This window comes from Amblyomma americanum, chromosome 7 (assembly GCF_052857255.1).
Source record: "Amblyomma americanum isolate KBUSLIRL-KWMA chromosome 7, ASM5285725v1, whole genome shotgun sequence".
NCBI lineage: Eukaryota > Metazoa > Arthropoda > Arachnida > Ixodida > Ixodidae > Amblyomma > Amblyomma americanum.
Window position 1 is genome coordinate 76136914 of NC_135503.1, and position 27877 is coordinate 76164790.

A 27877-nucleotide genomic window follows, 5' to 3' on the forward strand; every position below is an offset into this window, starting at 1 on the left:
TTTGAAAGACGTGGGCTTACAATGTTACTGGGACAAGCTCTGTAATGTTCTCATGACGACGAGTGCCAGTGTCACCACGCACATTACGAATATGCTTGTGGCCATCGCAGGACCGTCTGTGCTTTGCAAGTGTTTTTTGTGTTTCGACATCACGTGTGCCGAGGTATAAGTGGGTGGGTGCTGTACTTCAGACAAATGCAATGGACTTCGTATCGTACGCACACACATGTGGAAAAGCACACAGTGTGGTGCTTCTAGTGCGTAGAGAAGTCCTTTTTTTCTCACGTAAGCCTTGAAATCGAGACGAAAAAGGAAAAGAACAACAGCGCTCATTTTCTCACGTACAGCTGAGCTCTCGATGTTCTGATATCGCGAATCGCTACACTGGGAGTTGCTTACAGCTGATGCCACCTATAAGATTGTTTATAGTGCAACGGTGCTGCACGACGGCATGGCTAGGGGTAAGTGTTATCCAAGCGCACCTTAGTGCGCCACCTGGCATTAGTTCTCATCAAACAAAGTGGACCAGTCCACAGCCATTGTGCATGGTTGCTAGTCTCTGCGAATGAACAAATCCGGATGCGTGGAGTGCACACACTGACAACGAAGACGACTCACTGTGTAAGCACATTTCGTAGGACACCAGCTTCATTTCGTAGGACACCAGCCGTCTTTCTGGAAGTCTTAGTATGACTTTATTGAGCGTATTGTTTTAGCACAACAAAAACGCACTTTACTTCCTCAGAGGTAAAAAGAGGAATGCCAAAGCCACATGCGTTCCTCTGTCTATCACTCTACATGTTTAATGCGTAATTCGAAATGTGCCTAGCAGATTCGGGCCAGGTTTCGGTCAGTTCGCAGTTTTGAACCAAACGGACAAAAGCCTTTTTGAATATCCTCCATTCAGCCCACTTCTGTGCCAATAGCAGCCACCTTATCCTGGCAAACATCCTGTTCTATAGTGACTAAACTTCAGTTTGATAATCTCAACTAGTTAGGGGTTTTCCGCTTTGTATCTACTATGTCGAATGACTACTGACTAACTGACGCACACTCACCGGTTCCGTTATCGGTGGCAGAGGCTTTTCTGCGTTGTCATCGTCGTCTTCGTCCGTGTCCCAGGACGAAGAAGTGCTGCTGGCGAAGCCCGTATTCTGCTGAGACACTGCGGTGTTAACTGAGGACACAGACACTTTCTTGCCTGCGGCGTCTATGGCAGCCTCCTCGGCGCTCACCGTCCCCATCGACTCCTTATTGCTGTGCGCTTTGGATACTTCGTTCTTCCGCCTCTGGCGTCGAGAGTGCGGCCTCTTGGTGCCATGGGACGTGGGCAAGATGGGGCTTTTGGGACGCGATGTGTTTGCCTACGTTGGTAGGAAAAAAGAGGAAGATTATTTACTTTCCTTTACTTAATGCCCAGTATCGTTAAAAGCTCCGAATGAAGAGCGGTGATGAAGGTATAGCGCTGGGTCATTGTTTAAATGCATGGAAGCATCGAAGTGCCTTTGAAGTCGGGTTCTCCGGACCAAGAAATTAAAATGTCTAGATGCTAGCGAAACTAGAATAGAAATGTTTTCGGTTAAGCATCAGTTAGCAGCTAAGGTCCAAAAATCCTTGTTTTGCTAAAGCAGCCCTAACCATATGACTACTTTGAGATCTTTAGTTAAAATTAGTATTTTAACTGCCGTTACCAAAAATTTGAGACAAGCGCTTCTACTTCTCTTGGCTGCGCAGCCGCGGTGGCTCAGTGGTTATGGCGCTCGGCTGCTGACCCGACAGGCGCGGGTTCGATTCGGGACGTGCTAGTCGAATTTCGATGGAAGTGAAATTCTAGAGGCCCGTGTGCTGTGCGATGTCAGTGTTCAACAAAAGAACCCCAGGTGGTCGAAATTTCCGGAGCCCTTCACTACGGCTTCAATTATAGCCTGAGTCGCTTTGGGACGTTAAACCCCCATAAACCAAACCAACTTTTCTTGGCTGTTACCAGGCAGCGTATGGCTTTGAAATTTCAGAAATACCGCGTTGACGTCAACCGTGGCGATTGACTGAGTTATTTCCCATTGAATTGGGCTGATAGGTTTATCGGCACAGATTGGCGCTGTCCCAATTTCTGGTAATGTAGCGCGTATAGTCTGTATAATGAAGGTCGCGCGTGGCAATACGCTTTTATGCAAGCACTAAAATATATTCCATATTTTTTGAAGACGCGTAAACGCGGGAGCACGCTGAGGCTGGCATTCGTTCTTAATGTGTTTTTTTTTTGTTGCCAAGTTTAGTTATTTGCTGCCAAGGTGACCCGCGCGAGGTAGAAACCATCTGCACAGTCGGGGCAATATACGGTAACAAATCTTCCCATTCACTGCTCTTCTTTGTTCACAGTCCATCGCCAGTGATAGTGAAATCAGGGCTGGCAGCGAGCGAGGAATGCCATTAAGTGGCTCTAGAATAAATGAAAGTCTGAGCAATGATTATGAGGCAAAAGATTGAAATATAAAGAGAATCATGATAAAATATGAGCCTATAAAACCAATCTGATTCCTTTTAAATGTTAAAAACTGCCTTCTCATTCGATGCAGTTGTGCGCCCACCTGTCTAAAAGCTTCACATTGGCTACGGAATAGTGGCGTGCTACTGAGCAGGGAAGGAAATAGGTACTCGACACACGATTCAATCATTCATTCTTTCCGTAGAAGCAGATTACGCTAGAAAACAAGAACAAACTATATTGTGATGAGATAGTTAACCATGACGCTCACCTTTTTGACAAGCGTTCACTGCGTTCACGAGATATAAAAAAATTAATATATTCTGCATCCGATGCAGAACAGGGTGACTTCTTTTGAAACAAAGGGGCCGTTTGTAGGCGTAGCACAGGTTCAGAAAAGCACCGAGACGCTGCGTACAGTTGTTTAACTCGCTGAAATGGAAGTATATCACTTTACATCTGTTTCCCCACCTTTACATCTCTCTCGGTGCTATCAGCTTGTGTACAGTTATTTCGTCAGATCAGCATAGCGTTATTTCCATCGATAGATTGTATGTATAGTAGTCCTCAATGTTGCATAGAAACCGTTAAGAACTCCTTAACAGGTTATCGTCAATCCGGTGCAGAATTTGAGGAAAAGATAAATCCATTCGAGTACGAGCCAATACGGCACTGGTGAAAGAAGTATGCGTTTAGCGCAGCGTGTGCGGCGGCGTACATTGCAACTCACCGCATCATAGCCTCCGGCTGCGCCCCGAACCACGTCCCAGTCGCTCATTCGGCGATCCTCTTCGGGTAATTCCGCAGCCCACTGAATGTCTAGGAAGACGGCAGTGATGCTTGCGAACAGCACCGCAGCCATGAGCACCGTCATGGTGTACCACAGCCAGGATGTGTGCAGGCTGTCGCTGCGTATGTGACAAAGAAAATAAAGAACGCGTGAAGCTAGATGCTTAAGCAGCAGCGTCGCACAATACAGACACTACATATTTGTTAATACAAATTTCGCTCAAAACACAAGCTCAGCTAAAGTCGTAGTTACCGTCCTCCACTCGAAGGTAGTCATGCTAAGCAGTTGGCTCACGTCGACTTTCGGCACAAATGCATTGCGTTTCTCACCATTGCAACGGGCTAAAAAGTATTTCTGGCGCATTTGAAACATAGTGAGTACCTTGAAGGTGTCGCGGAGAGAAGCTGGAAACAGTGAAATAAATTTCAAATTTTATTTTTGTAGTTATAAATCACTAAAAATCACGCGCGTATAAGTACCAATGAAGCGTTTCTTATATATCTACGTTAGGGCCACACCTGCACAGTAAGAGGTAACGGCATGAGATGCGCACACATGGTTACGGCGCAATTCTCATTTTGCTGACAATTATTTGAAAACAGGGCGAATCCGTGTGGAACTGAGATTTAAACAGGTGAGCGTAGATTCATTACCGAAATAGTCAGCGTGTGAAGCAAGAGCGGAAGATGACAAAACAGAGGGCGGACGCTGCACTTCTCATTTTATTTTTCATTGCAGTAATTAGGTTATTTACAGGCAGTACCAAAGTTTACTGAATGCTGGAAAGAATTTCAGCCCCGTCACGCGCGACAATCGCCTGGAAATGCCCCCAAAATGAGGGGGTGTGCAAGCTACACTCGGGGATACTGCTGTTCTCACATAGAAAATACTCGCTTACAAGCCCCTGTATCCTTTCTTTCTATTTAGATCCGTCGCTGCTTTAAATTCTCAGAGTGCCTACTGCAAGCATGCATTAATGGAACATCAGGTTCTCTCTGCTGTGACATCTGATTCAGTCAGTCAAACAGAACTAGCGTAGGTGACAGCCTAACGGACAATGCGATAAAAGTGTCGATATGGTGCTACTCACAGCCAGTCCCGCAGGGCACGCCGTCGCTCGAGGGGAACGGCGCCGGGCGGGTCACGTAGCAAGGAAGCGTGCTCGAGCTTGCCGCCATAACGCGGTGCTGGTGTGAGCGTGTGGGCACGGGTGGTGCTCGTCTCGTCCCGATGTACCGTAGAGGACGCTGCCGGAGCTACTGCGCTGACTACGGAGTCCCGCGACGGGAAGGTAGCGCCATCGTGCTCCTGGTGACTCCTGGTGCGGCTACGGCGGGCGCTGCGGCACCTGCGCAGTGCGCGGCAGTTGCAACTTTGTGATTGCTCTCTGAGATGGAAAATAAATGTAGCTATCAGAAATTCGGCCCTTTCTCAGGTGAAGAAGCGGCCGTGTTGCGCCCAATAAATGAAATGCTGTAATAAATGAATTAAATAAAGTGCTGCAATAAAAATGAAGCGAGCGTTCCAAAATACAAAAGTACCAAAATCGAGGTATGAGCAGTTTCAGTAAATTTTCGTTTCTTCAGAAAATTTCATTCGTTCTTTAAAGGGGGACATCAGGAAGGGTGGATTGCCCCGACCAGTGCGAAATCGTTGTTGTGGCTGCAGGTTATCGTTCCTTAGATCGAGCACCGCTTTCGGGTCTGTGTTCATAACCTGTCATTGGCGCTTAGTCTAGTGTGACATCAGTTTTTTGCAACCCCATTTTCCAGAAGGACAACCCACGCTGGTTTTCAGCAGAATCCATATTCTATCTCGCTCTTTGGCGCTGGCCGCTGGTCATTGCGGCATCGACTATTGTCGTTACAGTCGTTTCATTTACTTCGAACATACATAACAGCCTCCTGGATTCCACTGTTCTGAACTCTCAACAGACCCGTCTCCTCACCACTTTGGCGGGTGGGGTCATACAGTCAAGGATAGGCGACGTGCAAGGAACCAGCACCATGGCCCTGACCGGAGTTCTTCCTAATGCTATCCGCTCCAGCATTTACATGGACCCTATCCCTCGTCACATAAACCCGAGTCACAGGCCGCGCGCCGTCAGGCACGCGTCTTCGCAGCCTCCGTAGGCAATACGGCCAAGACACCCCGGCTATGTACGTGGATGTGGCTTCCTATGCACAACGCCAAAGATATGTTTGCGCTGCTGTCAATCACGCCAGCACCCCTTATCATGAAGCGTCATTCTCGATGGACACCGGATCCGGTGGCCGCAGAAGCCATTGCGATAGCAATAACCATCAAAATGAGCGACACTCAACGCCACGGCACCCACATTTTTACAGGCAACCAAGCCGTCTGCAGAGCCTATACGAGTGGACTTTTCTCCCACGCACGGCCCTCCGCGTTCTGGGCAGCCATCTGCAGTATGATCATGTCATCAACTGGCTCCCAGGACACGCAGGTCTCGATGGCAATATTAGGGAAGATGCCCTAGCTAGAGATTGTACCAACGAAGTGGGCCACATTGGCTCTACTCTCTACCCCCTCTCCACCGATTTTTCAACGCGCCTAGAGACTCTCCGCGAAATAAGCGTCTCTACCTTTCGCCGCATAAGAAACTTTCTTTGGCAGACTCCTACCACCTAAGACGAATCCAAGCACTCACTTTGCCCAATATCCACCACCTACACCGCATAAATCCAAAATTAAACGCAAATACATGTCCTCGGTGTGGCGATATTTCCACATTCACGCACATTACATGGACACGCACTGCTAAACCGAACCGCTTAAATCCGCACAACGCGGCGCTGGAGCAGCGAGAGGGGACGCATGCCAGCGGCACCCTGGAAGACCAGGAGGCGCTAGTCGCCATCGCCAAAGCGTCGGCGGAAGCTACTGGAGTGTTGGACTGAGGCCCCGACCCATAATCCACTCCGGTCTCCTTTTTACAAATAAATGTTCATTCTCTCTCTTTTAAACGCGCCATGTAGTTACCGAAGGAATATAAAGACGAGTTGTTGGCAATACATAGCATACATGTTGAAGTGGTCGACCTAAAGAAATTCAGATTCTAAAAATGTTCTCTGTCTAAAGAGACGAATAAATGACCACTATGGCTGCTCCAGCCCATCACATATATGAAAGAATCCACTCCAAGCACATTGAATCGTATGACTACAAACGGTGAATTCTCGAGAGCGCCTGCTCTTATAGCCCTACATAACCTTTACAGTCAAACATTCTTGTTAGCAAGTACCTAAAGAATCAAGGTTTTCGTTGTGACATATCTCGATCACAACTGCGGTGCTCACGGGTTTCATGTAAAGAATGCCTCATGTTATTGCAAATTCTAAAAATCGATATTGGTAAATACTGTTTTTGCTGCTTATACTTTGTTTGAATTTCTGTAATTCCCTTTCGTGCTGTATTATGTAGCTTCGTCAGCTGCTCTTTGCTGTATTTCTGTATTCCATTCTACTTTCTTGCATTTTATACTGTTCTGACCCTAGCCCAAGTAAAACAATCACCAGAGGATCTGTATTTAGAGTAAGTATAGAATTACAGCGGCTACTAAAACTTCCATACACTTGAGAAGTTTTCAATGTTTTGGTTTTATGGGGTTTAACGTCCCAAAGCGACTCAGGCTATGAAGAACGTCGTAGTGGAGGGCTGCGGATGATTTCTACCACCTGGCGTTCATTAACATGCACTGACATCGCACACTACAGAGGCCTCTAGCACATCGCTTCCATAGAAATGCGACCTCCTCGGCAGGGGTAAATCCCGCGTCTTTCCGGTCAGCAAGCGAGCGCCATAACTAGTGAGCCACCACGGCCGCTGGTTTTCTATGTGACAACTTTCGAAAGGCACTAAATCACCATAATCAAAAAAACTGTAAATAACATCGCAAAGAGCTGCCTTGTAAAAGCGCGTCAAATCCCAACCTGCGTGCGCCGACCAGCAGTTGAGAGCTGGAACCTCCAGGAGGGACCGAAGGAGTCGGCGGAGGTGGCTCACGGAACTGATGACGTTCTTTGCGCTGCATCTGCGGCTGCCAGTCCTTGGTGGACACCGCAGCTTCGTCGCAAGGCGGAAGAGCGGAGCCACTATTGCTGCGGGGTTCATCTCTGCGTGGTTCGCGCGGTTTGTCACGGTGGCGTGGCAGCTTCTTTCGGCTCGATTCAGGTGGTTGTTCCTTGAGGCCCACGAGGCCTTCGTGCGACGTGATAAGAGAACTGGCCGTCAGAAACCCGTCGGATGCCATGGCGCTGCTCGATATCTAGAACTAGAGGGCCCTGCACGCAGTTTCTTCTTCGTCTTTCTCACTCGCTCAGGCAGACCCGGCGCGAGGATGAGGCTGAGGACAGGATTGAACCTACCCCTTTCCTAGTTAAAAAACGACGGACGATTCAGATTGTTTAGTCCAAATACGAATTAGGTGCACTAGCACATCGGCTTTCACTTCAGCTTCAGTTTCAGTTTGTGTCTTGCTTTTAAAGGTCAAGCAGCCTTCATATAGAGATAGGCGAAATTGGTGAGTGAGGGCAGTGGAGGGTGAGTGAGTATTAGCGCACAAAAACTTCAGGGAACACTTGAGGTCCGCCTTGAGGGTATGGCGTGATAGCGATGTGTGAACGCTCATATTTGCGGCATTGGTCATTCTATACTTCTCGTTCACACATCGATGGGAAGAGGAGAAGGAGGAGGAGGCGGGGAGCGGAAACTTTTGTTAGAAAACTATTATCTCATTCTCTTGAGTGGAGCCCTGAGTCCAGGGCTCCATGCGCCGCCGCGATCTTGCGTGTCCCCCAGAGCAGTGGTCGCTTGTCTTCCGGTTTCGTGCTGGTCAGAACGGTCTCAAGAAGCTCTCAGTCCATGGTCCCGTTTGCCACCGCTATTTGCTAGGCGCGCCCGATGAAACGGCGCTGGTCGGTCGGCCCCATGCTTGACAGGGCATCTATTCAGGAGGAAGAGGCGGCGAGGGTTATGGGTAGGACGCCTCCGGCTTATGAGGCGACGACTCCCCCACTTATGTTGCTGGGAGTATTCAGTCTCTGGGAAATCCGCATGATAGACCGCCATGCCAAATCACCACGGTCGTCGAAATCTGTGTTTCGTGAGCAGTGCGCTTTGTTACGGGGAGTATATGCTGCCCTGGAAGAGCCGCCTACCTAGCTCCCCTGTCTGGATGCATGTGGGTGCCTCTGAGAGTTTTGATTTTTTGGAAGGTGGGGACGTGCAGTGGTATGGTGGCCTGGTGTTTGTGGCGCAAGCATGCTTAGATCTTTCTTTTTGGCACTATTTCCATGCAATAAAAAAACACTCCTGGCGCAGTGCAGCAGTGGTTCAGCGATGAGCCACTGCCCTGCGATGGCAGGTGCTGCGAGCGGTGGGGCTTGTGAGACCCAGGTTTCTAGGGGAGAGCAACCTGTGTTTCCAGACAGACAGTAACGAAATCGGTGAGGGCGGTCTTAGTGTTAGAGCACTGAGCCCGGCCTGGCGCCAAAGCCAACGCACATCTCAAGATAAGAAGAAGATATTGGGAGCTATACAGTTCGTGCGGCTGCAGAGCCATCACACGCCTGATGTTAGATGGTGTGATATGGTACTTCTGTGAGACTGCGACGTTAAGAATTAAAAGAAGCCATGCCTGGGCCATGCCTGGGCCATGCCTGGGCTTTCACGGCCCCTGATGACACTCCGCCCGCAGCCATGTGTGAGCAGCCGTAAGTGAGCGACCTGCTAACGCTTGTGGGCGATCTTAACTTTAAAGCGACGCATGAGCGCTTCGCAGAAGTGATGCGCGATGTCGGCCTGCAGCTTCTTTCCGAAGCCGCAGAGCCAACAACAAACAGCAAGACATGGATAGACTGTCTTTCACACTCACAGCGTTGTACGTGACATGGAGCTGAATAGTACGCACTTTAGCGACCGCAAAGCCACACTTTATTTATTTATGACATTACCCACAGCATCTGTTTGGCATTAGAGGGGGGGGGGGGGTAGTTACAACGTAATCATACGACATAGTGACAGGAAAAGAAGAAAAAAATATTCACAGAAAGTACATTGCAGCATAATTTGGTACAAACAAACACAAGCATAAAGTTATAGCAGTGCGGCAAACGATTGATTAGATTTTGCTGACACGACTTCCTGCGGCAACTTATTCCATTCGTCTATTGTTTCTAGAAAACATGAAATTTTTGGTTATCAGTTCTGCTTTTATTTGATCTTACACATTTATTTTCTTTTAACAAAGAAAGAAGTTGCGAACATTGTCTAGTTCTTTAGGTACTTGCTAAAAAAAGGGGGCGCCTGTTTTTATTCCTGTAGCATTTAGTCCACATGCCTCAAAAATGGCGGCGTCTGTTACAGAATTCACTCACTGGTCGAGGGAGGTGTTATGACTGGTGACGTCATCAAAGCCTGCCGATCGCGACGGGTGGGAAATACATTATTGTTTGGTAGAGAGAGGTCGTGCGACCTGGGGACGTCATCACAACCTCTCCACGGAAGAAAGAAGAGAAGCAGGAAACAGAAGGCACAAAGAGGAGAAAAAGAAGTAATACAAGCAAGAGAAAATGATGAGAAAAATTGGTTAGGACCAGTTCTTGGCTTCGGATGCACCAACGCTGCAACAATAGGGATATCTAATGCATTCGCATTCCACTCTTAACATGCGTTAAATGGCGCCCAAGTTTTTTTTACTTTAGCTATTCTGGACCCTGTGGCGAGGGCTGCATGCACACTTTACTTTTCAATGTTTTCCCTTGTTCCCAACATAATTTTTATCTGTTCTGTGTTTTTCCAGCAAGAAACCAAAAGCAAAGCACAACGTGCAGTAAACCCGCTCGCCCAGGAAAATTATGTGCTAAGCAGCGAAGCACTGGCAGATTCTTTCTTCTCCAGCGCTTTATGGTCCTGTGCAATCTGCGTCAGTATGAAGGAGATGCCTTTGGCCTCGGCTGTACGAGGCAAAACTTTTTCCTCCTATGGCCAACACTTGCTTTCCTACAAAAAATATGGTTGTAAAAGATAAATCAATTAAAGGGCCTGCTATAGGCACTTATTTTGTTCGCCTTTCTTAAATGCGTATTCTGCTGTAGAGAACTTTATCGAAGCCGCTTAATCCCAAACTGGTCGCCTTCATGTTGATTCTGAGCGTACTTACGCCAGAAGCGGACAGCGTTCCAAGCATCCTGCAGTCGCAGAAAAGGCAGGCGAGCTCGTGGTTTCGCCACCCGCGGTAGGCACGCGCCTTTTTCAGAGTAAAAGAAACAGAAGAAGTGGAAGGACCCGTTCTGGGGGAAGTGACATGTCGTCTCCGAAGCCTGGAAAGCACTCAGAACTTCCGTCCATTGGGAGCATCACGTACACCGTCGATTCTAGCCAGCTGTACAAACAAGAACAGCCGCACAGCTACGGAACCCAACCGAAACCATCCCAACGCCCACGTGTTCCAGGAGCGAGTGAGCGGCAACCGGCCGTAGCAACTGCGCGGCCGCGGTCTGCGCTGCCGTCGGCTGTTGGTCATGCTAACCGGCGCCTGGACCTGAAAACGATCACCACGGCGCCGCCACGAACAGTCCATCGGCGAGGTAATGAGCCTTGCAAAGTTTCATGCTTAAGGTTAGAAGCCTGAAATAAGTTATTTTTAGCATAGCGTTTGGCATAGCTTCAGTCAAGTCACTTGCGCATGCGCTGTTAGCAGTTGTGGTTGCAGTTACGTTAGCGGCACACAGTAATGCTATACTCAAACTCTGTTAGCTTAACCACACAAAATGAGTAAAGGCGGAAGGAAAGTCTGACTTCACTCTTCCGAAGACATCTATTGGATTGGGACGATAATATTTTTTAATTCTTGCATTCTGCAGATTAAGGAATGATGCCCATTTCGTAAAGGACTCGTAAGATGCTTTGCCGGTCCATTAAAAGCCTTTGAGGTTGTTCGCCGCATCTCTTAGAGTGGCGAATTCATATTTTCCTGCTGAACGGGTTGCATCCATTGACTGTCGTGTTGCAGTGCCAAGCTGAAGTCGTTAAACATATACCTGAACGACATGACTGACAGCGGGCATGATCCAGCAAAATAGACACTTTTGTTCAGATTAAATGCAGCGTGTCTGCTCAGGATGGTAGCAAAATCTTATTTTTTTTATTGTTCACAAAAGGTGTTACAGTAGTTGTTAGAGCAATCACTACTCTAAGAAATAGGGATCATTTTTTTTCTTGCTTTGGGTGCATGGTGCAAGGGCGTTGTACGGACACTTAATTACTGAAGAAGCGGTGAAGAGATGAATTTTCACACATTGCTAAAAAGACGCAGGTTCTTGTTTCAACGCGTTTTTCGAAACATCTTGAACCTGTATGTTCTGGAGAGGAAATCTCCGAATGCACATCTAGATATGCTTTTCGTATTAAATGGTTTCAATGGGATAAAAAATTGACAAATTTTTCAAGAGACGCAGATGAGTTTAGGGCATAATTTGTGAATGGAATAAGTACGAGTGAATACGGAATACCAAATATGGAATGACACCCCTAGTTCTCGGAAGGTATCCTAGCTTTGCTGCTAGGAACTTTGATACGTACACGAGAGAGAAAGACGTTAAATGCTAATTATGTGTCCTACCGTACTTAATCTTCGCCAAAAATATACAGACCAAGCATTTTGCTTCTAAGCCCTCGAGGGGCACTTGTAGCATCCGTGTTAGTTAAAAGTTTTGAAGAGATGAGGAGATGCATAAAACATTTTTATGTCAACCAACTGACTGACATTATCATTTGATTATCGAGTATTCCTCTGCGAATTGTATTCGCCCGTGTGCTGTGCGATGCCAGTACGCCTACAGAACCACGGAAAATCTGAACACTTTCATTTCACGCGTCTCTCATAGCCCATGTGCAGCATTGTGGCGTTAAACTTCACATACCATACCATATTATACAACACTCATCAAATCACACCATACCACATCGTAACATATATCATTCCATACTATACCATACCATAACACACCATACTATATCATAACATGCCCAAATGGCATCGCAAACACATATAAAATAAGTTCAGGTCACTTACTCCAAATTGTTTACAAATAACACCTGTAATTGTCCGCAAGGTTCAAAGGAGTATTGCGCCCACATTTTACAACAGATACGCGGCCGTATGATAGAACGCATAGTAGACTGCTTCAGTGTCGTCAACGTCTATACTCAGGTCCACCGACCAAATCCGACTACACCTCAGACCAGACTGGCGTGACAGGCAGTTCGTCTCTATGGGCGTCTTCTTCGACTACTTCGTCGGAGAGCCAGTCCTCGGATACTTCTGAGACGTGTTCCGGCACTACTGCGAGAATTAAGAGCCGTGTCCGGCACTGCTGCCACGCCTCTCCTGGCGTCAGCTCCAGCGTTCAGGCAATCCTTGGGCCACAACTCGCTGCCAACGGCTCGAATTCGGCTCGGGAGGGTGGTCTGCTGTAAGAAACCTTTTATTTGCGTTGTTCTGGCGGGCCCGCTCAAAGAAATATCTAATGTGCTTCACGAAGTTGCTGCGCATTTAACTGGTCGAAATGTTGAACGCCGGTTCCGCTGGTTCTTCATTCAAAATGAATTTCGACATGGAGCCCTCTGCAAGGCTTTGTCGTTCGCTTTGCCGGAGACTGACTTGAATAGAGTTTCTTTGAGCTACCAGCCCTTGGTGTTAAATGTGGTATATTATTGACGTGCTATTGGAGATATTAGCAGTGGAACTTATCGTGTTTGCTCGAATGCTTATCAACACGAGAAAACCAAAGCAGGAAAGCTTCCTAGAAAACCTGCCTGTAGCAATGCAGCGATACTGGTACTGAAACTTCATCACCTAAACCCAGCGAGCAATATCAAAATATTTGTATTAAATGCGGTAGAGAGCCACAGGGTGAACACTGTTGACTTTGCAAGGATTTTTTCTTGCGAATATTGGGAAAAAGTATTCAAAGTTTTAGCGTTGTGCGGAAGACCCACTAAAAAACTAGCAAGGCGCGCTGACAGCAAACGAATACTCCGCAGCAAGGGAATACTGCCGTTTTCAATAATTCTGACTTAACTCGATGGCGCTACTTGCTATTGAGAAACTCTTGTCTTCAGAAAGCTGTGCAGGGCGTAGCTAGCATTCAGTGCTGGTAACTGCTAAGTTCATACAGTGTGCCCATTATAATAATGTACCGGGTGTTTCGCGGAAGCTTATGACTAATTGAAAAAAAGGGGGTTTTGGAGGTAAAGAGAAGTTTTTTGCGGCATAGTAACACCAGCATTGGGAGACGTCAAAAAAGGGGCAAATCATGTTAAAAAGGAATGGACTAACTAAATTATAATTGTTAACTTTTTAACTATTAAAAGTAGGCCCCTGTTACACTTAGATATTTGTATCCGGGAGTTAGTAATAGCTATATCAGTGTTCAGAATTTCGAGAACACAAATTACCCTCGCCGCAATCGTTCAACTAATTTTGATTACATCGTGCCAGAAATACATGCGCTTTCGAAAAGCTTGCAGGCAAAGCAACCCGTCCGGTGCACGGAACTAGTCGAAATAGCCAAATTTTGTCGAGCCGCAGCGCCGAGAGTATATCGGGTTTTCGAAATTCCAGCGAGAGATCCAAACAAAAAACTTAACAGTCAGTACTAGCATAACTGCAATCAGCAATTCTCTTCCGCATCCTCATCGTCACCAAGAGCACGCTGCAAAAGACAGCAGCCATAATTCTACAGAGCATCCTTATGCTTAGCAGCATACGCAACAGAAAGGGCTGCCTCGGCGGTAGTGACCTTGACCTACGCGTGTATAACGCTGGCACGAAGCCAATGAAGAACAATCGCTACGTTGGACTTGCCGTGTGGACAGTACTCACGTAACATCGACTCTCTAAATCTAGTAAGATAGATAGGTTATCATATACGTATTAGGTGCCGTAATAGACTTCGCATAGTACTGGACTATGTATTCTGGCAGTGTGGCTGTGCATAGTCTTTGTGCAGCAGACCTTATAGGCAAGCACGCAGTCTATCGGCCGTCGGTGCTGTCGTTTGCATGACACGACAAGGAACAAGATATTTTTGGAGTGGAGCCGGCCAAAGTCCCGCACAAAAACGATCACTTATAGATATCTTTTTCTTTAAAAAATGACCCCAAAAAAACGAATTATGGCGCTTTTAGTGGACATCCCGATTTCTGCCCTAATTTGAAGTAAAAAAGCTCTCGATTTTTATCTCTAGATTTATAACATAAGCGTAGAAATAATTCTGCAAACTGCATTGAGATACACCATGACGGCAGTGTTCAGTTCTCGTCAGGCGCAAAAATATGTTTGTGCTGAGAGGTAAAGAAGGTTTTCAGAAACTGAATTGACCAGCAATGCAAGCAGGGTGAATTGGTACTTAGTCATTTTGTAACACTACTGCGCACGCAAGAGAGGAAAGATGGAAACACCAAGAAGAGTGGTGGTCGAGTCTATTCGGTTCTTCTTTTATCTCTGTCCCTTGCACGGATTGGAGTCTTCCGAAATAGATGAAAATGTAGCTACATCTGAGATCTCAGTTACTGAAAACGCACTGAGGTATGGATAGACCGCCGTGTTCTAATAACAATGAGGCAGCTTGCATACACACACACAAAAAAACTCGCCCTTGATAAACTAGAAAAGGCTCAGAAATAAAATATAGATGGCACCGACACCGACAGCTTGCACAATCAAACTGCGGTGGCTTCAAGTCAACTTTATGGGCGTGGATTTCCGAGTCTGGGCTATGACACTCTTTATTTCCAAACGGTGATCGCGGAGTTTTTTCAGTCTTGACGTCACAAGACTCAGTCGAGTGGTGTAAAAAAAACGTTTTTTCATACCCAGTCGTCTAATAAAGCTCTAAATTGTATTGACTATTTGTTGCAGAGAGAATCAAACAGTTGACTTGTACTGAGATCAAAACAATGGATAAAATGTATTCAGTGCTCTTGTATTTCATCTATGGCTGCCTTTAATTCACGATGCCTTGACGATGGCCAATTACTGCGTGCAGGTCCAGGCCTTGGGTGCCACTGACCGGTGCGGCAGTGCTGACCACACTCCTGGTGGCGGTGGCCGTGGCCACCACTGCTGGATTGAACCGGACAGCGCTGACCCCGGCGGACAGCCGGCTTCCAGAGCCCACACCGCATCTGGCCTTCCCTCTCAGTGGCGTGGAAGCCGGTCGTGCAGCCACACAGTCGTCGTCGCTGACCGCAACTGAGAAGGTACCGCTCACGGCCGAGACTTCATTCTTCCAGTGCACAAACATAGCGCTGTCTTTTAACCACAATACCGCTATCTCACGAACTCCCCCAAACAAGAGCACTCATATTTCTTTGTGATCGCGGGCGCTTACACGAAGCCCACAAGAGATCTGCCCAGTGTACAGCTGAGATTTGGGCGAGTTGGTAAGCATTCATAGCGGGCGAACACTGCAACAAAGGCGGGACAAAGGCAAGACAAGCGCTGACTAACAACTGAGTTTATTGAAGAACGAGAAGGAATGACATACAGTGAGCGCCAATGACCAGACAGAACAGACAGAACAGCGCTTGTCTTGTCCTTGCCCCGCCTCTGTTGCGCTGTTCACCCATCATGAAGCTGCCCAGAGGCCAACGAAATAGGCCTTCACCCCATTATGAACTCTACCAGGCTTATCATAATGAAGAGTTTTTGTTGGATTCTTGCCTTTTTTAGTGCGCCTCAGCAGAATCTCATGCCGAGGCTCGTAGAAGCACCAGTAATGCGTGAGATTCGTTTACTCTGCCTTCCGGACTCAACGAAATTAGTATACGGAAGTATTGTTCGTGCGCAATGCTGCTAATTTTGCGCGTAGACAGGAGCTTACCTTCACGCGGCTGTCTGAACGTCGGACCAGTCTGTTATACACCAGTGAACAGAGACCGCTATGCCGGGTTGGGTTGTTCATTGTTCGCGCTAGGCGTGAGGAAAGGTGAAAGGGGGGAAGCCATAAAGCAGAGCAACAAAAAAGATAGCACGGGGTCAAACACCCGTCTCCTTCTCTTTCGTGCCTACCCTGTGCAGGATTTCCAAGTAGAGTTGTCACCGAGTATAGGTCTCTTGATGTGCACAGATCTCATTCCTCTAGAGAAATAGAGAGAATACATGGAACATCTAGTTTAGTTTGTGTTCTTTGTGTCCAGAAAAATAAGGACAGTTGCTACTAACTTTCCTGCATAACAACTAGCTAACCAAAGCCTAAAACTGAGTACTCTGTGCAAGCGGTGCGTGTTCGTTGTTTAGGTTTGATTGCTGCTTAATTCACTGGCATTCAGATGCCTGGTCTAACCTAGAGCCTCTGCTGTCATTATTACCAGCATGCCACCTGGTGCGCTTCTGTTTGACTATAGCTAGCCTCGCTGGGAACAGCCCTGACCATCCTTTAAAGCGCTGGTATTTAGGCAGTCTGTAGACCGTTAGGTAACGCATCTACTCTGTTCATGTTCTTTTAAAGAAATCAGCCACCATCCTCCGCTGTTGCTATAGTTGGAGAGCGTCAGTTCTATACGACAAGACTCCTACTTGCTTCATAGGCCGCTCGGACACGTTTCTACATACTTTCGACAAAGACTCAGTGGCAAGCGCGGGAACAAACTATCAGGGGCACATTGCGTTGCGTTCGTTCAGAGAATACGTGTTAGCGTAAGCTCGTACGTGCTGATTTGTTTGTTCAATTAAAGAACTTAGGAGCTCGGAGTGATTTTGCTGCCTCACCAGTGATGAGCCAGTGCCAGTAGTGACCTGCTTTGCCTTCTTACGGGTAATTCTACCTAGGTGCAGTTGAATATAACCGTCAGGCGGGAGACCAGCGCTGGCAAGGCCACCCACGTCACATTTTGGAGGAGGGGCGATTCTGGCAGCACAAGGGGAGGGAACATCAGGACACATGACGCTCGGAGTGGATCCGATGCTTCATCGGTGAGCACTCGTGCCCGTGTAACTGTCAACCACAGTGACAACCGGGACGGCCTTGGTTCCATAGCTGTGGACGACACACTCGAGGACATATGGGCTCAGTCTTTTCGTATTCCGGTGAGTGGCGATGTCATGACAGGAGCAATATTTCCTGATTACCTGCTCTGAGTAACAACGGGTGGAACCACCCGGACATTGTCTTGTGTGAACGTTTTAAATCTAGTCAAACCTAGCTCTAATGCAACAGTTTATAACGAAATAATGAATATAAGAAAGAAATAGGAATATCCTTGCAAGCTAGGAAGTTGTATTTGATTTCTAATAGATTAGTCTAAGTTATATTTTCCTGAAACGGGATTCAACAAACTCCCGCTGGATATTTCGCGCTGTAGATAGCGATTTGTGTTGGCGCGCAACAGTTCTGGAAATATTTGATGCGGAAAACTGAAATCACTGCGCTTAACACACTCTGTTGAGCAGCGCTCAAAACAACCGTAAACGTGTCCTGTCTCAAGATGGGAACCGCACGGAGCGCTCCTCCGAACAATTCTTCGCCATCGCACGAGAACGCTGAATTGAGTGAGTTGGAGTGGATTCATGTTTGGCAAGTAGAGCGCGAAAAAAAAAAGACGAGGACGAACAGCAAGGTCACCCACACCAGCGCTGTCTCAACACTGATTATTAGTGCGAAAGCGCCCACACACTCAATAACACTTACCAACAATCTCGTCTCCGTACTTAAGTACGAACGATCCTGTGCCGTTTCCCAAGAACCCGGGCTGCTACCCAAGCTTACTGCAAAGCTTTTTTGAGAAGTAATCCTCGCAACACTAGCCGTGCGGATGTATAGTAGCATCTGTTGTAAATGCTAGAAGTCTCTAACGGTGACTTTTCGAGGATTAAAGGAAACTTGTTTGAAGCTTGTTTGAAAGACACAAAAACAACTTTTTGACGAAAATATGCAGTCGCGCAGAAAAAGAAGGCTTCATGACACGTGAACAATGGCGAAACGACAGCGCTTCCGGCATATGCCGAATGCGAAATCGCGCGGAACTGTTTTGCTTCTCTGCAGTACTCAGATGCTTTGAAGCAATGCGATCAGCGCAACGTACCGCTGCTCGAGCTGTGCGTGAAGTACTATAGTTGTGTATCAGCGTTCTTGCACACACCCAAAGCGCTTTTCTAGCGGAGGTGAAAGTTATTTCCGCACCAGTATCAAATTTTCTAATAGGACTAGAAATGGCAACAAGTTTTTTGGTTATCTAATCTTGAGATTTACTTCACCGGAAGTGGTGTGAACGAATGCCGAGGGCCATAGAAGTCACGTGACTGAATCGTCATTGCTGACACTGACATAAGGGCTCTGAATGCAGACATATAATGCACACATGCAATACAAAAATTCAAACAGGGCACTCGAGTGGCAGCCCATAGATTTTAGTGCAGTGTTTCCTCAGTGGTTGACAAGTGATCAAGTGTGTACAATTACTTAAGTCTTCGAGCGAATAATAATAATAATAATAATAATAATAATAATAATAATAATAATAATAATAATAATAATAATAATAATAATAATAATAATAATAATAATAATAATAATAATAATAATAACAATAATAATAATAAGAATTGGTTTTTGGGGAAAGGAAATGGCGCAGTATCTGTCTCATATATGGTTGAACACCTGAACCACGCTGTAAGGGAAGGGATAAAGGAGGGAGTGAAAAAAGAAAGGACGAAAGAGGTGCCGTAGTAAAGGTGCGAACCACTGGCGATATTTTTGATCTGATCTTATCAATACCTCTTGGGCAGCGCTCAGCGTTCCTTGGGTCTCAACCGATAAATGTTTCTGAGCTAAGGAGTCTACTCTAAGTGTGCTTACAGTAGGAGTCAGAAAGCAGCCTCGTCTTGTCCCCGTATGTTTTTGTTTTCCAGGCCGAGCCCTCGTGCAGTGGAGTGCTGTACACGAACTGCCTCAAGTACCGGCGTGAGTTCCGCTACAGCCGCTCAGCCAACGCCTGCATCGAGGCCGGCGAGGAGCGAGGAGCAGCCCGCTTCTTTGTGTGCAACCGCGGTCCGAACCGGTTCTCGTCGGTCTTGAACTGCGAGAGGAGCTGCGTCCTCAGCGAGCACCCGGAGGACGCCTGCCTGGACCAAGCACTGTTCACAGCGTGCAACAAGTATGTTGGTACATTCTCGATCAGAGTACATTCTGCATATATGGGCACTAAGCCACTAAACCTATCGCTGCATACCCTTAAGGCAGAACTTGAGTTTCCCCTCCAATTGAAGAATAACACATGCTTTCGCACGTCTATTCGGTTTAAATACGTTAAACCCCTACCAGCTTTTTACGGCCATAAAGTTGACATTAACTGCTTGGAAGAAATGAGGGCATCTGGAATATGACCCATGGCATTCCGCTGTTTGGTGTGCTTGTTTTAGGCTGTTGTATCAAAACAAGAATGGAATGCGCAACCAGCGTGGCACGGACGAAAGGACGAGGGCTGCGGCCAAAGGTGGTCGCCCGGTGATTGTGCAACCTTGACGTCAGGAAGTCAAGGAATGTGAAACGAAATGGGAATTCGCGCACTTAATATCGAGTGTCTTAGCAAATGAATCGCCCGTAGTGGATAATAAGGCCAGGCCCACCTTTATGACGGCAGAAAAAATAGCAAATGCTTATGAGTCCAGTGTACTGCCGTTCTAAAAAGCATTCTGAGCACTAAGAATGAGTAGCCTTAAATTGGGCACAACAGCAATTCTCCTTTCGAAGCGGACTCCAAACAGATGCTTGCGACAAAAGGCTATTTCCAGTGTATTTTTATGCGTTAAATCCACGCACGGTGTACGATGCTCGCCGTATGGAGAGGATTACTGCGAATTAATGCATCGGACCAGCTGCGGTTCTTCAATCTGCAGTAAAACTTGAGTACCCCGCAGTTTTCGCATTTCGTTTCCGTCCAAATCTGCCAGCCGCGGCCGTGGAAAGGAAGCGCTCACTAACACTGGGTAGCATAAAAAGTTTTGCCAAGGTGCCGGGTCCCGACGTTTCTTCAAACTGTCACGACACCGACTTGTCCTTTGTGCTTCCCTGTCAACACCTTGCGATGAGAGAAATACCATCTGCCATATAAATTCAAAATCGTCTGTGCTTCCCTCGTGTCTACGCAGGCAGGACATCCACAGGAGCTGGTGGATCTTTGACGGGCGGTCCTGCGTGATGTGGGACTTCCCGTCGGGCGGCTGTCCGGCCGACGGCGACCTCGACGTCTTCTCCTCGGCGTTCGAGTGCGCAAGGCGGTGCACCAACCCGCGCTACCCTCCCTGTCGGAAGCCCGTCCCGGCGCCGTGCACCGCCGACCTTCTGAAGTTCCCGGCGTTCGCCGAAGTGTCGCCGGACGACGGTCGGGTGCGCTGCCTCCTCACGTCAGCCCCGCAGCGGCCGGAAAACCGCTGTCTTGCTGGCACTAACCGCTTCAGGTCCAAAGAAGCCTGCCAGCAGGTCTGCCAGATTGGCTTCGGCAGAGGCATCGATACGACGACTGATCAAGTCTGATGAAACGATGATTAGGCGGCACAGCAGCGCCTTCTACAAATAACTCTCCTCGTACCGACAATAGCGAACGCTGTTTCATTCCACGTCATGTACGTGGCTTTAAGAGTTCTATTATTAAAATAAATCTTCAATATTCCGACCTGGCAGTTTCATCCAAGCCGACGGGATAAATATGCAGATGCCACAGCGAAGGCTCACCAATAGGCCATTTTTGAGAGTCTCGTGGTCGTGAGCGTGAGTTTTCTTGCGCTGCTTTGAGACTTTGAAAGATTTAAGTACGGAAAATAAGCCTGTAACCTGTCAATTTGGTTCCAAATAGTGGATCTATATTCGCAATTTTGTGTTGTACCGCGTTCACTATTCTATAACAAAGCAGTATTAAAAGGAATTCGGGACAAGCGCAGGTCTACTTTAGGCAGGTAGTGACAGCTGATCCGGATCATGAGAGGGAAATAACGAGAAGGATAAGAATGAAGTAGAGGGCATATGGCAGGTTCTCTCAGATTATGAATAGCAGTTTGCCAATATCCCTCAAAAGAAAAGTGTACAACAGCTGTATCTTACCGGTACTCACCTACGGGGCAGAAACGTGGAGGCTAACGAAAAGAGTTCAGCTTAAGTTAAGGGCAACGCAGTGAGCCATGGAAAGGAAAACGATAGGTGTAACGTTAAGATACCGGAAGTGGGCAGAGTAGGTGAGGGAACAAACGAGGGTTAATGACATCCTAGCCGAAATCACGAAGAATAAATGGATTCTATAGAGTATATTGCTGGGCTAGTTGGTTCATAATGCACAGATGGTGGAACCTGCGACACAGAGGCAGGACAAGAACAAGGAGGTACACACACAACGTCGCTGGACAAAGTCCAGGAATGCGAAGGAATGGGAGTGGTAGCAGAATGCATCTTTAAACCGCGCAAGAAAGACAAGGGACGAGGAAGAAACCAACAGGACCGAGCGCGAAACCAACTGGTTTATTACAACTGTGCGTCACATTTATACAATTATCGCAATCAAACTAACCTGACAAACTATCATCACGCAACACTGGCACGCAGGCGTGTACGGGACGTCATGCTATCCAGACATGAAAACTCTTCATCAGACAAGTTTACCGAGGTTTTGCTGACACACGAGCCTGATTCCTTCTGAATGCAGTAGACCTCGTACACTTCTCTACTTAGTTTAGACGTGAAATTTTTCAAGATTGTGGTCTCGAGGAAATGGGCTTGGGCAGGGCATGTAATGCGAAGGCAAGATAATCGCTGGTTCATAAGGGTAGCGGAGTGAATTCCAAGAGAAGTCTGTCTGTCTGTTGTTGCCAGGAAGAAAGAAAAGGAAAATGCGCAGGCCTGCTCACTGGCTGAAGCCGAGCCACAATCGCTACCACGTGCAGATAGTAGGAGAGTAGGAGATGGGATAGAAAGACAGGGTAGTAAAGACGCGCTAAAGACAAGGCCGATCCCGGAGGTAGTGCAATACCGGGCCGACCGGTGGCGGAAGTGAAGCATCCTTCAAACTCTACGCCACATTTCCAAAAATAAGTCCAATTGGACCCGTAACAGATACTCTACGGGGTACGGACATTTCCAAGAGAAGGCAAGCGTAGCAGGGGGTAGCAGAAAGTTAGGTGGAAGGATGAGATAAGAAGTTTGCGGGCGTACGGTGGGCGCAGATGGCGAAGGAAATAATTAATTGGAGAGTCGTGGGAGAGATCTTCGCCCTGCAGTGATGATGATGATGACGATGATAATGATGATGCTTCGAAGGTGCTAATGGCGCACGGTCAGCTTTGGTGAAAGAGCTCCATGGCGCACATTATTTTCCGTTATGCACTGGGGGATCAAATACCCATTTCCCGAAGCAGTTCACCCCGAAGAATCGAGCACCAAGCCACAAGCGCATCTACTTCCCTTGACTGCCACCACGTGGTGCATGGCTTTGAAGATTGAAAAATAGAGCGTTGACATCGTTGTGACGTAAGAACGAATGAGCGGCTTGAGAACAGAACTCGACAGGCGGCTAGGCTTAGCTCCGCCGGCTGGGTGCTGTCCCCGACTTTATAGTAATGGACGTGAAGAGGAGCGCAGACATTTGAGATGGGATGCTGTAGCACCTATCCCCGTTCTATTCGTTCATCGTATTTGCGCTGTTTTAGAGGACTGAGCGGCTTCTATAGTTTTATTTATTTATTTATTTAGTACATACTGCAGACCCTTTTCAGGGTCCAAGCAGGACAGGCATATATTCTTAAAACTCAAAAGATACAGAACACAATGAAAAGAAATATACATAAAAATGAGGAGACAAATTTTGCAAACTATTACGATGTCATAACATGGTTCCAATCGGATATTGTCCGCGGAAAAAACGAATATTTAAAACAGTCAGTTTTCGCAAAATACGGTGTCAATGAGTGAATGTGATGATGTCGGGTATAACGTGTGGTTAAGGGGGATATGTACTGTGAAGAATCCAAAGCAAACTTATGGTTAAGTAAAGAATAAAGAAACTCAAGGCGATATTTTCCTCTTCGCGTTTCAAGTGTTTCAATATTGTTAGCCGTCAGTGGGGGAGTCGGTGATTTTAAATTTTGAATAGATAAACCTAACGGCTTTTCTTTGAACCCTTTCTAATTTATATATGTTAAGTTTAGTGAATGGGTCCCAAACAACCGAAGCATACTCAAGCTTTGGCCTGATGTAAGCGTTATACGTTAGCAGTTTTACGTGAGAAGGTGAATTTCTTAGTTTATGCCTCAGAAAACAAAGCTTTTTAAATTCAGAGGAGCATATGTTATCTATATGTGAGTTCCAGGAAAGACTGCTTGTGATTGTTACACCTAGATATTTGTAGCTATTAACCTGCTTTAGTGTTGATGATCCGAGTGTATACACGTGGTTAATTGGGTTCTTTTTATGTGTTATTTGCATCGAAACTGTTTTTTCAGTGTTAAGAACCATGGAAAACTCACTGCACCAATCAAGAACATTTCGAAGACACTGGTCAAGTTCGTTTTGATCGTTAGTACACGTAATTTGACGGAAAACGACACAATCATCAGCAAACAAGCGAAATGAGTTCCTGGAGTAACCACATTAACAATATCATTGATGTAAATCTGAAAAAGCAAAAGCCCCAAGACGCTTACTTGGGGCACCCCAGAGGTGACTGGGAGACAACTGGAGCTGCACCCATCGACTGAAACAAATTGCACTCTATTCGCGAGGTAATCTTGAATCCAGGATATTAAAATGTCTGGAAGATTAATGTTTTTTTAGTTTTTGAATGAGTTTTCCGTGGTGAACTTTATCAAATGCTTTGCTAAAATCCATAAATATGGTGTCTATTTGACCATTCATATCCAGTGTGTTAGCAAAAGTGTGTACTATTGTAACTAATTGTGTTATTGTAGAATAGCCCTTTCTAAACCCATGCTGAAAGTCGCTTAATATGGAGTGTTCTTCAAGAAATTTGTTAATATGTTTAGCAATAATATGTTCGAGCATTTTACAGCATGCGGTAGTTAAAGAAATAGGACGGTAATTTTGTAGTAATGTGCAGTCTCCTTTTTTAAAGATGGGAATAACTCGAGCAGTCTTCCATTCAACCGGAAGTTTTGATGACAGCAGAGATTTTTTAAACAACACAAAAAGAAACTTCGCAATTATTTCGGCATAGCGTCGCAAAAATACATTTGGTAAATTATCGGGACCAGAAGAAGTTTTAGGTTTCAGTTCTAAAAGCAAAGCAAATACACCAGGGAGGCTAACAAAGTCAACCTCCGATACAGGAAAATATGACGCGCTTTGTACAGTTTGAACACCTGCTTCAGAGAATATGCTGTGAAAAAAAGAATTAAAATGGCGTGCAATGTCAATCGGATCAGTCAATGTCCCTCCCTCCGCTGTTATTTTTGAGATATGTTTCTTGCTGTCACTCAGGAAGTTCCAAAATTTACTTGGGTCATTTTTAACAAAACTGGGTAACGTTGTGTTAAAGTACAAGTCTTTTGACTCACGAACCGCACGTTCAAGATTATTTTTAAGCGTTTCAATCTGACTTAACTGGTGTTTTTTTTCTTAGATCTTTTTAGTTTTCGCTTCAGTTGAATAATCTTCCGCGTCATCCAAGGTGTGCGTTTGTGAACTTTTTTGCGTTTATTTGGAACGAAGGCATTTAGACAATATTGACACATTTCGACGAATCGCTCCCACAGCTTGCAGACATCATCATTATCATCGAAGCTCGATAAACAAGTTTCCATATGTTCAATCACTGCGGCATCATCAGCCCTAGAATAATCCTTGAAACATCGTACGTGACTGGCTTTTTTGTTGTGGTATGGGGACTTAACTAAATCTATCGATACGCTTACGAGGTGATGGTCTGAAATGCCTGTTTCGACCGATACAGTATGCATAGAATATTGACGGTTAGCAAAAACTAGGTCTAGTATAGAGGAAGATGTACCTTGTACACGAGTAGGTTGATTTACAATTTGAGCTAAATCATGAGTAAGCATGACATCAAACAGAACGTCTGCACTGCTCCCAGATTTAGCACCGCCTTGTAAGCGGTCCCAGCACACATCTGGCAGATTGAAGTCACCTATTAACAGTATTTTCTTTTTTTGGAAATGAGACAGGTGATGTTGTAGCTTAATAAGATAGTCGGGTGTGGCATCTGGTGGCCTGTAGCAAGCATACAGGATGAAAGAATGACCCCAGCAGAAAATTTTTATGCAAAGGCATTCAAGGTCTGGAACATCATATACAAGGTCGCATTCTACAGAGTCTTTTAAGAGAATGGCTACGCCGCCACCCCTTGAGGTCCTGTCCTTGCGAACGACTTTATAATGAGGAGGAAATACCAGGTCATCTGCTAAGTCGTCATGTAACCAAGTTTCCGTCAGGACTGATATGTGTGGGTCGAACTCCAGCAGTTTAAGTTCAAGCAAGTCTTTCTTGTTTGCAACGCTGCGTGCGTTAATGTTAACTATTCTCAAGCTTTTTATACTAGATTGGCCCGTGTTACTATGGCAAGACAAGCTATCTGTCTTAGTGAAGAAAGAAGCTGAGGTATATGAACCACTCACTTTATCGGTGAGCGGTTTCGCAACTGCGTACAACTTCGCGTCACGGGCCGACTTGCGCCGATACCGTCGTTTTTTTGAACCTTCACTTTATCATTTTTTTCGTAGTCCCAAACGTAAGGAATATTATTGACATATAACTTATCAAACACCAAGGAAACCCTTTCTTTTTTATCTCGGTTCGGCTTCGCGCTATCCCATAGTTTCTTTCTTAGTTCACGAACGTTCTTTGAAAAGTCTTCGCCAATTGAATAATCTTTTCCCTTTAGTTTCTTTCCGTTCTTGAGTATCACAGTTTTATGCCTACTGTCTAAAAGTTTTAGGATTACAGGACGTGTTTTGTCAATTGCCGGTTTACCTAACCTATGTATCCGCTCAATAGGGATAGGGTCGAGTCCTAAAATATCATGAAAAATATCTTTGTTTACGGTTTCTTCAAGCGTTTCATTTGTTTCCTCTTCAGATTCTGGGATGCCATATATGATCAAATTTGACCTCCTGCTATAATTTTCAAGCTGCTCAAGTCTTGCTTCAAGCCTTTCAATCGTTGTACTCATACAACTAACCTGTTCTTGGCAGGACATTACTCGGTTCTCAAGCCTGGACAGGGCATCTAATTTGTTCTCTATGTTCACCAATCTGTTCTCTTTCATGTCTTTTATGTCAACTGCAATATCATTAAGCTGTTGTAAAATTCGGGTCATGTCAGGGCTTGGGTTCGATTCAATGTCACCGGCTAACAATAATAGTTTCCTCAGACAAAATGTGAAAACTTGTAGCAAGCAACAAAGCCGAGGGCATGGCAGCACCAACAGGAATAGGTTATTAGAACGAAAACATTTTCCATACTTTTTGCTCACCTGCACAAGGAAGACAAACGAATTAGTGCTCCGCATTCTGTCGATGCTACCATGCCCAGTGGTTGCAAAACGAGCGTGAGTCCCTTTTATAGCTTGAGTGCACAGTGATGCCCCCTGCAGTCCAGGTTCCTGGCAATCAGAACGTGTTGCCGAAGAATGATGATACGGATGCCAAGATTCCAATGCTGGTGGGCGTATTTCTTGATCGATGTCTTGATGCGTTGAAAGATGGACATGCGCAGAGAGGTTCAGCACGCTGATGTCCGGACAGCCAACGATGAAATATCCAAGAAGGCCACATAGCTGCACAAGGAAGACAAACGGATTAGTGCTCCGCATTCTGTCGATGCTACCATGCCCAGTGGTTGCAAAACGAGCGTGAGTCCCTTTTATAGCTTGAGTGCACAGTGATGCCCCCTGCAGTCCAGGTTCCTGGCAATCAGAACGTGTTGTCGAAGAATGATGATACGGATGCCAAGATTCCAATGCTGGTGGGCGTATTTCTTGATCGATGTCTTGATGCGTTGAAAGATGGACATGCGCAGAGAGGTTCAGCACGCTGATGTCCGGACAGCCAACGATGAAATATCCAAGAAGGCCACATAGCTGCACAAGGAAGACAAACGGATTAGTGCTCCGCATTCTGTCGATGCTACCATGCCCAGTGGTTGCAAAACGAGCGTGAGTCCCTTTTATAGCTTGAGTGCACAGTGATGCCCCCTGCAGTCCAGGTTCCTGGCAATCAGAACGTGTTGTCGAAGAATGATGATACGGATGCCAAGATTCCAATGCTGGTGGGCGTATTTCTTGATCGATGTCTTGATGCGTTGAAAGATGGACATGCGCAGAGAGGTTCAGCACGCTGATGTCCGGACAGCCAACGATGAAATATCCAAGAAGGCCACATAGCTGCACAAGGAAGACAAACGGATTAGTGCTCCGCATTCTGTCGATGCTACCATGCCCAGTGGTTGCAAAACGAGCGTGAGTCCCTTTTATAGCTTGAGTGCACAGTGATGCCCCCTGCAGCCCAGGTTCCTGGCAATCAGAACGTGTTGCCGAAGAATGATGATACGGATGCCAAG

General features: G+C 46.3%; 2 protein-coding genes and 1 pseudogene across 2 annotated transcripts in view; all 3 read right to left on the minus strand.

Annotated features, from left to right (window-relative positions):
• The window catches only part of LOC144097817 (uncharacterized), a 30324-nt gene extending 22776 nt beyond the window's left edge, over positions 1 to 7548 (minus strand). The window contains exons 1-4 of the mRNA XM_077630443.1: positions 7229 to 7548; positions 4366 to 4623; positions 3216 to 3393; positions 1059 to 1364 (exon numbers count right to left, since the gene is read on the minus strand). Coding sequence (XP_077486569.1) covers positions 1059 to 1364; positions 3216 to 3393; positions 4366 to 4623; positions 7229 to 7548 — 1062 coding nt within the window. The remainder of the gene's footprint in view (positions 1 to 1058; positions 1365 to 3215; positions 3394 to 4365; positions 4624 to 7228) is intronic.
• Positions 7549 to 12852: 5304 nt separating this feature from the next.
• LOC144097818 (uncharacterized) lies at positions 12853 to 27808 on the minus strand. The gene is made up of 2 exons (XM_077630444.1): positions 26000 to 27808; positions 12853 to 12980 (listed from the first exon to the last, which is right to left on the minus strand). Exons 1-2 carry the CDS (start codon positions 27735 to 27737, stop codon positions 12853 to 12855), a joined length of 1866 nt encoding a protein of 621 aa, XP_077486570.1. The 5' UTR covers positions 27738 to 27808.
• Positions 22286 to 22435, minus strand: LOC144099607 (U2 spliceosomal RNA; annotated as a pseudogene).
• Positions 27809 to 27877: the final 69 nt, after the last annotated feature.